Source organism: Ochotona princeps, chromosome 9 (genome assembly GCF_030435755.1).
Source record: "Ochotona princeps isolate mOchPri1 chromosome 9, mOchPri1.hap1, whole genome shotgun sequence".
Taxonomy (NCBI): domain Eukaryota; kingdom Metazoa; phylum Chordata; class Mammalia; order Lagomorpha; family Ochotonidae; genus Ochotona; species Ochotona princeps.
In genome coordinates, this window is record NC_080840.1 from 77,979,530 (window position 1) to 77,992,881 (window position 13,352).

The 13,352-nt window shown below is 47.7% G+C and overlaps 1 protein-coding gene across 6 annotated transcripts in view; it reads right to left on the reverse strand.

Annotated features, from left to right (window-relative positions):
• The window catches only part of MAPK9 (mitogen-activated protein kinase 9), a 44,413-nt gene that overhangs the window by 11,409 nt on the left and 19,652 nt on the right, over nt 1-13,352 (reverse strand). For 3 of the 6 annotated variants that reach the window (XM_058668860.1, XM_058668858.1, XM_058668862.1), the window contains 4 exons: nt 13,287-13,345; nt 11,426-11,564; nt 1,829-1,994; nt 508-579 (listed from right to left, as the gene is read on the reverse strand). In XM_058668860.1, coding sequence (XP_058524843.1) covers nt 508-579; nt 1,829-1,994; nt 11,426-11,564; nt 13,287-13,345 — 436 coding nt within the window. Of the gene's footprint in view, nt 1-507; nt 580-732; nt 762-901; nt 974-1,828; nt 1,995-11,425; nt 11,565-13,286; nt 13,346-13,352 lie in introns of all 6 variants that reach the window. The other 3 variants (XM_058668861.1, XM_058668859.1, XM_058668863.1) reach the window with 2 other exon arrangements.

Below are 13,352 nucleotides of genomic sequence, written 5' to 3' on the forward strand. Positions count from 1 at the left end.
TCTCCCCAAATTCCCATTTTAAGCTTTTCTTTCAGGTCTTAGGTGGTGTATTTCAGTTCTTACATTAGGGCAAAACCTTTTAATATGTACTGACAACTAAAAAATAGCCTGTTAAATGAAATCACGCAAGCATATTAGCTCACTAGATAACACCTCTCCTGGTTAAACAAGTGAAATGAACTAAATGAAACAGCATTTTCATTTTTAAGTATATGAATGTACATATCAGTGAATAATTTATTTTGCATAAATTTCTAGCTAGTTTAAAAATAAAATTAGGATATAACATAATTGGCTTGATGTAACTCTAAATCCAGTAAAATCATCACAGGTAGTCAAGTCAAAAAGAAAAAGCAAAGTGAAACCACTTGTTTTGTGACACTAATTTAACAACATGCAGTCTGGAAGACGACATTTTTCTTTGGCGCACTCCTGTAAGCAGGTGAGACCACGCTGCCACTGTCACCTACACAAAGCATGGCCGGGCCAGGGTCCCGGGAAGGATACGATCAGTGCCTTGGAAAATCACACAACCTTTCACCAGCTCTCCCATGATGCAACCCACTGACCAGATATCAACTGAAAATAAAATGAAATGATAAAATTAAGATGGGCCATGGACAAAAACAAAGGTGAGGACGAGGAATTCTACCAGTGCACTAGACACACAGAAATGGGAAATCAACTGCTAGCTAAGGGTGAACTCTTCACACAATACGAATGATTGCTGACCTCTATTTTAGCCTTCAGTTTGCAGCAATCTGGGGTTTTAGTGTCAAAGATTCCAATACTTTACGGCTTAAAAAAAACTAAAACAAAAACCAGAAACAAGAGGTGCCTGTGAACACAAAGCCTTGAGGGCCAGGAGCCCCCCGCCCAGGCTCCCTCCCGTGAAGGATACAGTCTCTTCCTGGGAACAGGACTTTATGGAGGACCATTTCTGCCATGATGCACCCGACAGACCAGATGTCCACTACCAAACACCAGGTGGTTACAAACCAGCGAGAGAGCCCGGCACCGCTTTCCTCCAAACCCCCTCCCAGGCAAGTTCCCTAGGGAGCTTTGATGACAGGTGGGCAATGTTTGGTGGGGCTAGTGTGCAAGTCTGGGCTTGGAGAAGCTGTGCCTGTGGCATACCCACTTTTCCTGTGGGGTCTTAGCAGCACAGGCAGAGCTATGGAGAGGCCCCTGCCGGAGGAGGTGAGTGAGAATGAACTGGGCACCCGATCCTCTCATCAACCAGAGCACCTACACGCACTGACAGCGAAACTCACTTCCACCGACCTGGCAAAACTTACAATCTGTTTTCTTTCTTTTCCTTTCTTTCCCCCCTCCCCCACCAAACTTGTTCAAGTTTCAAAGAGCTCTGATACTACCAGAACAAGCTCAGTTTTGATGTTAAGAAAGCACCAGATTTTTACCTTAGAGAATGTGCTGCTTTATTCAAGTTCAAAACATCAATGAGATCAGTGGTGCTGGGGCTGAGGACAGCGAGCACCCTTACGGGAGATGCCCAGGGACAGCGGAAGGCCCCAGCCCTGGCCCTCCTTTGGACACGCTGACCTCAGCTGCATGCCCAGCATCTGCACACATTTCTAGCAGCAGTTACACTAGTTAAGAAGTTTGAAAGTAATTTCAACAGTGATTTTTTTTTTTTAAATAAATGCCCTTATCCACCATCAATCTAAAATAAATGATTTCTCATCTATGGACTACGAAAACATATAGAACAGGGTACCCATATGTTTTACACAGTTCCAAGGAAAAACTGTTGGCAATCTAGTGCTATTTTTAAACATCAGCCTTTGATGGCCCCTTCTGTACCTACCATTCTCTTTGTAGCCCATACCCAGGATGACTTCAGGTGCCCGATAGTACCGTGTTACCACGTAGGGGGTCATCATGAAGTTGGTGCATGCTGTCCGGGCCAGGCCGAAGTCAAGGATCTTAAGGGTGCAGTCTGATTTCACTACAATGTTGCTAGGCTTCAAGTCCTAGGATAGAAAGGGTTTAAACGAATAGAGTGAACTTCACATTGCGTGGGTTGGTGAAGTCAGTGCCTACTGAAGTGAGTGAATGCAGAGAGAAGGGCAGAATTACACTCAGGTTTGGTAATGATTTGGGAAAATTCTCTTGAACTGGAACTCATCAAAATCAGGCTCAGAAGGTCCAGAGTTCCCCTCCTGTGGAATCCTCCAGAGAACTGCACAATCCAGCCAGGGGTCTCCCAGGCAGTGCTGTCTGGCCCTGGCATCCACCCCCCACCACTCCACCCTCCCAGCCTAGTTTGCCTTCAGTTCCTCCAACACAATTCCACAAATCCTCACACTCACTCCTAGGCCAGGGCAGCATGGACCAGTAGAAACAATGCTAACCTTATGTGTATAACCTAGATTTTCTAGCAGTCACGTAGAAAAGAGTAAACAGAATTAGATGAAACTAAATTTAATAATTAACTCTATTTAACTCAATATATCCATCGCATTATCATATTAAAGTGTAAGCAACACTGAATAATCAATCTCTGGTTGCTCCATAAAGTCCATTCTGTACTTGACAACTATGGCTTCAGCCCATGTGCTCCAACAGTCCCTCATGGCCATCACTCCAGAGAGCACAAGCCCAGAATTTGTTGGCCTCCCTGTACTCTGAAAATGTTTCCTTGGAATGAACCTTTCCACCACCCTCCACTGACATCAAGTGCCTAACACATTGTGCAAGGGCCTTCCTTCATGTCAAATTCCACATTCCAGAACCTTCCTCAGCCCATAGGAGGTTGACTTTTGTGTGAGAACTACAAATTGAGCTACAACTGTTTTCTAGACAATCCATATCTATTCTTCCTCAGATGCATTTCTGCAACATTAAATGGCAAATCACTGCCACATGGAAGCACATAGGGAACTTTTAAATGTGAAGTTTCATGTTTCATAAAGCTGTTAAGCACCTGAGTCCTAGACATCCCAGCTGCCGGGCCACAGGCCAGGCCACAAACAGACCATAGACAGGCCTCAGGCTTCAGACAGGCTGCAGACAGGCCACAGGCCTCAGACAGGCCACAGACGGGCCGCAGACAGGCCATAAACGGGCCAGATGGGCTGCAGACAGGCTGTAGGCCTTAGACAGGTCTCAGACAGGCCGCAGACAGGCCACAGACAGGCCACAGACAGGCCTGACAGGCCACAGAGAGGCCTCAGATAGGCCACAGACAGGCCACAGAGAGGCCTCAGATAGACCACAGATAGGCCACAGACAGTCCTGACAGGCCACAGAGAGGCCTCAGATAGGCCTCAGACAGGCCTCAGGCCACAGACAGGCCTGACAGACCACAGACAGGCCTGACAGACAGACCACAGACAGGTTGGAGACAGGCCTGGCAGACCACAGACAGGCTTCCGACAGGTTAGATAGGCAGTCTCAGAAAGTCAGCCTCAGACAGGCCTCAGAGAGGCGGCAGACACGTAGCCTCAGACAGGCTGGAGACAGGCAATAGACACGCAGCAGACAGGCCTCAAAAACGAGGACAGCTGTGGGGTTGCTATCAGGATTAGCAGAAGGTGACTTAAAAATGTGCAGCCACAATGATGTCTCAAAAACAGTTTATTCAGCATAATGTTTAAAAGTATAGCAAAGCCTGGTGTTGTGATACAATGGGTTAAATTTCTGCCTGAAATTCTGGTATCTCATATGAGAGCCCGTTCAAATCCCCACTGCTCTGCTCACACACCCGGTAAGGCAGTAGTAGATAGCCCAACAGCTTGGGCCCCTGTCTCTCACATGGGAGACCCAGACAGAGCTCCTGGTTCCTGGCTTCAGCCTGGGCTGCTGTGGCCATCTGGCGAGGGAAATCAGCACTTGAAAGCTCTCCCCCATCTCCCTCTGCACTCTCCACCTACCACTCCCTTTCTCAGACTCTGATCTTCAAGTGAATGAGTAAATCATTTTAAAACAACAAACAAAAATGCAACAGAAATCCTTGCCAGGTGCCAGGAGAAGACCTCTCTTGGCCATCCCAGTCCTCTCAGGGCATGTACCCCTTGGTATCCATGGGAGGATTCCAGGATCCCTCATGGGTACCAGTCTGTGGATGCTCAATTCCTTATACAAAAAAAGGTGTGATATTTGCATAGAAAACACACACAACCTTTTGCATGCTTTAAGTCACCTCTACATGACACACACTACCTAACATAGTGTAAGTGCTTTGCAAATAGTTGCCATACTGTAATGTGCAGGGGGAAAGTGCAAAAGGAAAAAGTGTATACCTGTTCAGAACATTTCAAAAAAATCTTTAGTACAAGCCTGCAGAGGTAGGGATGGCAGTTCTTCACCACAGCAGCACCCAAGAGCCAACCTGGGCTAGCACCAGCAGCACAGCTGCAGGACGGCAAAGGTGATTGCAGCAGGGCCAGTACAACTATGGAAACTATCTCAGTGGCTTGACCTGAGCCAAACAGAAATCACACCCACCTCAAGATACTGCCACTTGTCAAGACACTGTTCTCATGGCCTGATATTGTTGAAACAACACACTTTACTGCCATCTTTTGGAAAGCAGTGATAAAACTCGGGCCTGAATGTCTGCAGCTGGGGTTCTGGATGAGTCAATGCCCATATCATGTCTGATGCCTGCCAATTCAACGAGCATTAGAGGCCACAGGGACTCCTGCGAGCGTTCCACACCCATGGACTCTGCCCAGCCTCTGCAGTACAACTTTCCTGAACTCAATGAACCTTCAGAATCAACAAGGCAGGGTCAAGGCAGTTCTCCTCAAAACTTGAAAGCCATCAGGAACCAGAAAAGCAGGACACACCCACAAACACACATGCCCAAGCTTCATGGTTTAGGCTTGATCCACAGAACATGGTTGCAAGGGCATGGTGTTCCCAGGAGCAGCCAACAATGCCACCATTACACACCTGTGATCAAAACCAGACAGGAGCACATGGTGACAGGTGTTTGCTGTCTGAACTGCCCAGGCTCTTCCCCTACAGGAACCTTCTGCTGCTCTCCCCAGAACTCTCTCACCTCTCAAGCCAAGCACATTTGTGCTGCCCTGTACAGCTAAGTGCACACTGGGGTGACTCCTGGTGAGTACCAGACTCAGCCCCTCCAAAAGGAGGTTTGGGCTACACAGCCTGCCTTGGCAGTGGCTAAGCACAGCTGCATGCCAGGGGACCCAAGCTTACTCTGCTAAGCCCACCTTCTAGGCCTCTGCTAGGGAAGGCAAGGCCATGGGAACCATGGCAGAGCTGCCTCCTCAGCCCTGGGGAGCAGCAGAGCTGAGGGGAATAGGGACTGGGGAGGTCACAGAGGTGCACCCTGTGATCCCCTGCTACTGAACAGAAGGGACAGAGGGTTCTATGGCAGCTTTTGAATGCATCACCCTGTTCATGCCACGGCCCCTCCTCCCATGGTGACTTGGCCGTGACTGAGCAGACAGGAGACAGAGCCCCATGACAGGACTAGGGAACTCAGCTGTTCCCCTTCCCTCCCCTTCCCCCAAGGGCTGGATCTGTGCTGCCCTGATGGAATTCCTACCCTTCTGACTTGCTCCTCCTTTTTCCTAGCAGGCTTCTCCAGGAAACCCCTCCCTGTCTGGTCCACAGTGGCTAATGTCTTAAGCGGCAAGCCCATGCAATGAGGGATGGAAGGCAACAGAGACATTAACGACTTGGAGCAAAGCTGGGAATTCCAACTGTGCTGGCCCACAACAGCCAGGAAGGTCCAGGAAGCAGACCACAGGTGGCTGTAGGAGGTGGTGGCTGTAGAAGGCAGCCAGCAAAACACAGAGACACCTCCCAGAGCCCCACCTCCACCCCAGGAATGGAGCCTCTGCTTGTTTCCAGATCTGGAGGGTCAGATACAAGATCAGCACAGACACAGGGGAGAGCATGGCCGAGACCCCACCTAAGACAGGACTGGGGAGTAGAAGTCTGTGTTCTACCACATGAGAATCCCAGCAACCCCATTCTCCCCCGAGCCCTCATCCTGTCCCTGGAGCAAGACTTCCAGGACATCTGTGGCCTCTGTGGTCTCTGTGGCTCTGTCCATGCTCTGTCCACACCCAGCACCACCAGTGTCTTTGTTTGTTTGCTTGCTTATATATCAGAGCTCAACTTTATTTTTCTATAATTCTGAGGGCTACCTGGACCTGTTTTGGGTGGAACCTGTAGGATGCCACATTGTTGCAGTTCACTGAGTCAGAAATGAGTTCACTCCCAGCTCAGTGCATGTGCAGTCCTGCCCTATAGCCCTTGCCTCCTTAAACAAAATGGCGCCCGAAGCAGCTCTAGGAGGCAGACCCAGTTGTGAAATCTACCCTGTTTCCCACACTGCCCATCTGGGTCCTGCCGTTCTGTCTCTGCTCCTGGTCAAATCAAACAGACCAGCAGGACAAGCAGTTCTTTGTCTGGGTTCACCTCCTGAGCTCACAGTGAACGACCCTTCCCACCTGGTTGCTGGTGGAGTTTCAGCTGCCAGTGGAGTTCAGATCACCACCTGCTGAATGCTGCTGGTATATTAGTCATTGCAACACCACACCATTGTGTCCGCTGCTTTCCTGTGTCTGTCAGTCTCCAGGTACCCCTCTGTTGTTGTTCTGTCCTCTTCTATTTCCTGGAATGTGCCCTCTTTGCTTCACATTGGCTAATGTTTCTCTGTCCATTTAAACATATCCTTACCCTATTCGGCCATCTTAATTCTCTATGCCAGTGTCTTTCAATGCTGCCAGTTCACACACCATTAACCACACACATCATGCACACAGGTGTGGGGAAGGCCTTGCATAGGACTGAGAATGAAACCCAGGGGAGAGAAAATCAACACAAGGTGTAACAAAACTTTTGGAAAAACAGATGATCTCTGCATGACGCCCATGCACCTGGGCAGCAACACACAAGACGGAGTGCATGGGAGTGGCAGACTGAAGAACAGAGCTGAGGCAGAGAACATTCCCAGAGTTCCACCATATGTGCCTGCAAACTCCATGTCCCCAGTTATCAGGGCCAGCGATGAAAACAGTTGTCCACATAAAAGCACAGCACTGCCACAGTTCATACTTCAGAGGACAAATCACAACCAAACTGACACAGGACATACACGAAGACTTAGTAAGCAACAAGACAGCAGTGGAAAGCTCCGGAGCCTACAGGATACCTAGCCACAGGTGCTCTCTGTTCACTGTGACTTTGAACTCACAGTTCTGAATCCAAACTGTTATTTATGTGAGAGGGAAGAACAAAGTTTCAGGCACCTGTAGCCTCTGTTTTTCAGGAAACTGTTCAAAGATGGGCTCCACCAAAACAGGGAGCCATGTGAGTGAAAGAGACATAGGACAGTTAGGATGTGGGAATATGGCAAGTGGGGGGGAGAGGTGAGGGGTCCCTGGGGACATGTGGTGTCAAGAGGTCCAGGATGACATCTGCGTCTGGCACGGGGGTGGCCCGGGCAGCCAGGAGCTGGCCTGTGCAGCCAGGAGCAGGGTGGAGGCTCCAGGGGAGATATGCTGAGGAGAGATCTGGGCTCCTGCAGACGCCTGGGGTCAGAGGAGCAGCAAAGAATGCAGAAAAACACTCCCCTAGCTCAACCCACACAGGAACTCCAAAGAGAAATGCATTATCTGCAGGACAAGTCAGGAAAGGAGAAAGTCATATAAACCAGGCATACATACACATCTCAGCTGTGCAGGACAGCTCCAGGGCCAGTGAGGATAGAAGGTACCAGCGTCAGGCGACTGTGCTGGGTGTAGGGCCCAGGGGAAAGGTGCCATGTGCTGAAGATCTGCAACTGCATCTTACGCCCAACACTCAGAACATGTGGGCAAAGAGACCTTAAGATACAGGGGATGAAGTAGGGATCTGTTCTTTACAGACATGTGCAGTTGTGTCTGTTCCTTGTTGAAGATAAAAATCAACGCATCCAGCAAGTTACACAAAGGCTATGCACAGAATGCTCTGAAAAGCATGTGAGTTAAAAGAGCACCTATGGCAGGTCCAAACAGACCAGAGCAGTGTCACTGCAGAGCAGGGGAGGGCGAGACAGATGCCCCTCAACGCAGTCATGGCCACCCACAGCTGGTGATGCAGAACCACAGTCCTCTCCTTTCTTCTGTCAATTACATAAACTAAGGAATTGTGGGACTGTAGGTGAAACTTAACAAGCAAAACTGAAAGCGTGTATCTCAGTAGGCACGACAGTGCTGACAAGGGAGACAACTGGTCCACACACAATGGTTTGTGCATGATTTACACATTATAATGGGTACGTCTGGGTCCCTCTCCTTGGGACCTGGGCAGGGCTTGGTGGAGAAGGCAGGCCCTCCCCTGCATGCACCTGTGCACTGCTGAGACTTGGTACTCTGAGTGTGTATCATGCTCACAAGCAAACACGAAAACAGTCAAAGCCTGCCAGAGCTCGACAGGTACGGCAAGCAGGAGGGAACAACACAGAGGTGCGCAATGAAATCATTATCTCATGTCCCCAGGGTTTCCTAAGCACAGCACTAAGCAAATTCAACATTTCTTTGGGCCCTATTCACCTGCTGTGGTAGATGTCAAATACAGTCCCCGGGGCTGTAGTGGTCAGTCCCCATTAGGTATGCTCAGGGGATCAGTTCCAGGGTCTTCCTCCCCCCCCCCCCGCCCCTAAGAAAGCTCAAGCCCTCACAAACAACGATGCGGCAGTAGGCATCTGGCACAGCAATCAAGGCACCCATATCCCATATGACAGAGTTCCTGGTGTCAATTCAGGGCTTCGCTTCTGATTTCACCTTCATGCTCATGTACATCCTGGGAGGCCAGGTACACGGAAAGCGCCTACCAGTACAGGAGACCCAAATAAAATTCCAGGCTTCAGGCTTTGGCCTACCTCAGCCCTGACTGCTGTCGGCATGCAGGAGGGAGCTGGCAGATAGAGCTCTCTGTCTCATCTCTGCTTTCCAAATACATAAATAAAATAGTAAAGAAGTATGTAATCTTCCCTGTACTTTAAATATTGGACACACCATACATGCTATGTAAATAGCTTGCTACACTGTATGTTTTTTGCTTTTTAAATATTTCCCACTAGAGGCTGGTTGAGTCTACGGATGGCAACCCATTAAGTAAGGAAACTGACTAGGTCCCACAGAAAACGCCTGTGTGTGATGCAGTTCTTACAAGGCCCCCAGGAGCAGAGACACACGGTTCTCCAATCTCTGGGTGCAAGAGGAAAAAAAAAGTGAGGCATATTGCTAAATGTGCCTTCTAAAATTAGTGAGGCCTAAGAATGAGGGAAATTATACTGAAGCCTAAAAATTAACAATTGCATTTTAGAGATATTAAGATTGCCTTAAGTTATGCAAAGGTCTGTAAAATTTTCAACAACAGAAGTAGAATGGCATGTTAGGAAATCTTCATGCTAAATAAGCTTAGTGTTACAAACAATTTGTAGAGAATTTGCTTATGCAACATGCTGTTCTAAATGACCACTGGGTGGCAGCAAAGGCTGTATTTGGTCACAAACCCAACGCTGAATCAGCCTGCCAGGTCTCAGCACAGACAGGCCTGCCCTGGAGTTGGCCTTGGCCAGGGACCTGCGCTCACATGCAGTGGTGTGGGTGCTGCCCATTGTGGGAGGCCTCTGTCCACGGGCTGCGATGAATTGCACCTTTCCTGACACAAGCAGATCAGAAGGTATTAACGCTACTATCACAGCAAACAACTGCTCACTCCCAGCCTCCTTGTCTTGGCGACACTGTCTTCTTCCCCACAGAGATTTTAGTCCAGAAAAGAAGTACTTCTTACTGTTAGAACTTAAACTCTAAAAACAGTCTGGACTCTATGCTTGGTATATGTTTGCAATGAAAGAATCTCATGTGAACTTGAACTTGGGTAATGCAACAAGATGGAGGAATCCACCATGGGGGGAGGGTTTGGGGAGGGGTGGGGGGAATGCCAGTGCCTATAAAACTGTTTCACATAATGCAATGTAATTAATTAATTAAAAAACCCAGTCTTTCAACAAGATCAGTATACTAACAACCTAGGGATTGCTAAGAGTATCTGTGATAAAATGCTGATATTCTCCTCTGGTCTCACTCAACATTTTAACGGATTTTTTTTTTAAGATTTATTTATTTTTATTACAAAGTCAGATGTACAGAGAGGAGGAGAGGCAGAGAGGAAGATCTTCCATCCAATGATTCACTTCCCAAGTGACTGCAATGGTAGAAGCTGAACCGACCTGAAACCAGGAGCCAGGAACTTCTTCCAGGTCTCCCACGCGGGTGCAGGGTCCCAAGGCTTTGGGCCATCCTTGACTGCTTTCCCAGGCCACAAACAGGGAGCCTGATGGGAAGTGGGGCTGCCGGGATTAGAACCAGTGCCCATATGGGATCCTGGCACGTTCAAGGTGAGGACTTTAGCTGCTAGGCCACCGCGCCAGGCCCTTAACTGATTTTTTAAAAAAATATTCTATCATGAAGTTCTGCTTGCCCACTGGTTCCAGTCAGCCAGCTCAGAGGATCACCTCACTCCCTGGGTTTTAACGGCCACCTCCTGCCATTCAAATTCCAGGCTCAGGCAGTGCGGCGACTCTCCTGGAACTGCTCCAGATGCTGACTGTGTCCAGACAGCCGGCTCCCTCAGGGAGGTGGGGGTGGGCGTCCTCATGATTCCAGAAACTCATGATGCAGTATAATTTAAGAGTTCTCAGGAAACTGCACTGCTTGAGATTCAACCTCTGATTTTCTCCCAACCCAAATCTAAATTTCTTGCCAGTTAAAAATGAAACTTCAGGGGCAAGGTCTAGCTGTTAACTCTAGTTAAGAGAGCTTCATCCTACGCTGTAGAACCTGGCTTCAGTTCCTGGCTCTGGCTCCACAGCTGCTCCGAGTGTAGACCCAGGAGGCAGCAGTGATGGCTTCCATACCTGAGCTGCCATTAGAACTGGATTCAGCAACTGTTTCCAGCTTGGGCCTGGCCGGCCTCCACCCTGGTCATGATGGGTATTTGAAAAGTGAATCAGTAGATGGGTGCTCCATTTCTATCTATCTCAAGTAAATGTTTTGTTTTGTTTTGTTTTAATGGGATTTCAAACATGACAAAATATTAGTAGGAAGTAAATTTGGTTTAAATGGTACTTGAGAGCTCTGTCACATTCTTTTAATTTTTCTACATTTGAAGTTCAAAATGGAAAGTTAACAAGCAAGAAGTTAACTATCTAACGCTAAGCAGACAGCAAGAGCTGAACAACTCATCCCAGCACCTGAGGAGCCGGCACAGGCCTGCAAACCAGGCGCCCACAACCAGCTTCTAATCAGAATATTTCGAAGCACAGTAGGGTCCCCTTGTTGACTGGATTTTCAGCACTGACACATTTTTAAGAAAACATTATATCCTTTTGTATCTAAAGGATTATGAAACCAAAGGATCTTGAATTTACCCTGTGAATGATCCCAGCAGAGTGCAGATGCTTGATGCCACAAAGCATCTGGTAAAGAAGGTAGGACATTCTCTCATGGTCCAACTCCATGTGAATCACCTGACATAAGTTAGCATCCATTAATTCCATCACCAGATACCTGCAGAACAAGGAAACACTCAGCTGTGAACCGCAAAATTCCCAGAATGTTTTACAAAACAACAATATCTTACAATCACTGCACTGGGAAAAAGATAACTTTAGTTTCTCTAGATTTATACAAGGCATCTGGAAAAGAAACAAATTTGCAACAGAACTTTGTGAAATTTTCCCCAAGAACATACAATGAGCTAACTTACCCAAGGTCTTGCAAGCTAAAAACAACTTTGATATCATGGTAAACAGGGTATCCCACACTCAAGCTGTCCTTCCTAGATTGCTCTGCTGTTGGACCATTCACAGCAGCGCACAGACCGTGCTGTTCCAAGGGGCTCCTGGTAATAAATGCACTGCTCTGCAGAGGATGGTAACAGGCAGAATGTGCAGCCGTGGGGGACTGTGAAACATGTGGGGAATCTCCATGCCATCATTCAATGTTACTGTGAAACTACAAAACTACTCTAAAAAACTGAAGTCTGATCTTTACAGAACATAAATCAGCAAAAGACAATTTCTGACCTCATTTCCTCACCAGCCATCACCCCATTTTCTAGCTCCCTTTGAAGGCAAAACTCCCCAGATGTGTCGGGACTCAACACCTCAAGCCTTGCTTCCTATTTCTTCTGAATCCCACTTGCTCAGGCTGCGCTCCCACACTGCTGAACTCTCCTCTTCGAGGATGCCTTCCACAGGGGCTTCTCAGCTGCAATCACCCTGTGAGCTGCTTCCTTTCCATGGATCTGTATGTACCAACTGATTCCAGCTCTCTGCGGAGCCCTCACATGCTTCCATATTGAAACATGCAGCCTGGCTCCCGACTCCCACTGGCCCAGCCTGACTTTTACTCTGTGCGCTCCTGGAGCCTGAACCTCTGTCTTGATTGTGTTTGTTGCCTGTCTCCCCCACATTTCTAGCAGATTCTAACAGGGAGTCTGCAATTCTTAAAATCAAAGGGATGCTTGCCTGTGTTGGCCAGCACCATGGTCAATCCAAGAATGGGAGGCGTTTTACTGGTTGGATATACCAATAAACTGAAGGTGAAAGTTTACTGTATTTTGTCTCACAGTCAGTGAGGCAACTCCATGGAAGACTCTGGGAACATATTACTCAAGGATATCATTTCAAATAATTCCTGTGAAAGCATGAAGGTCACCATCTTGGCTCTCAGGGCCCAGAGAAAGGATCCCTGCTACTCTGGAGAATTATTTCCAGTGAAGCGGATAATCCTCTGTTACTCCTTTGGTTAGATCTTCCTGCTGCGCTAATCAAAATACATGAGAAAAATTAAAGACCACTTCTGCTTATGGTTTGGAAGGTCACGGCCCCAAGTCAGGGACCCACTGGCTCAGGCAGCACTGAGCCAGGGAGCAGCCACCAGGCCCCTCTCACAGAGGCTATACCCCAACAACCTAGTGTGATTTGCTTCCTGTCTACTGTCCCACCTTCAGACCCCGTGATGTGATTAAGTTCCATCTTTTACTCACTTACAGACGGTTCAGAAGGTCAAGATTTTAACATATGAACGTTGGGAAGACATTCAAATTATTTTTGAAGCTGTAACACCCTCAAGGTACAAATAACTATAAATATCCAATTTTTAAAGTATTTCCTTCACAAAGAAAAGTGTCTATAATTAAAATGTACTGTCACCTACAGTTCCTTCTTTTTTTCTAAATTTGGTGTCTTTGATGCATAGTGCATTACTGAATAAAGTGGTACTTACACATCTTGAAATTCTTCTAGAGTTTTTTGTGGTGTAAATACATTTAACAAACTAATTATCTGAAAT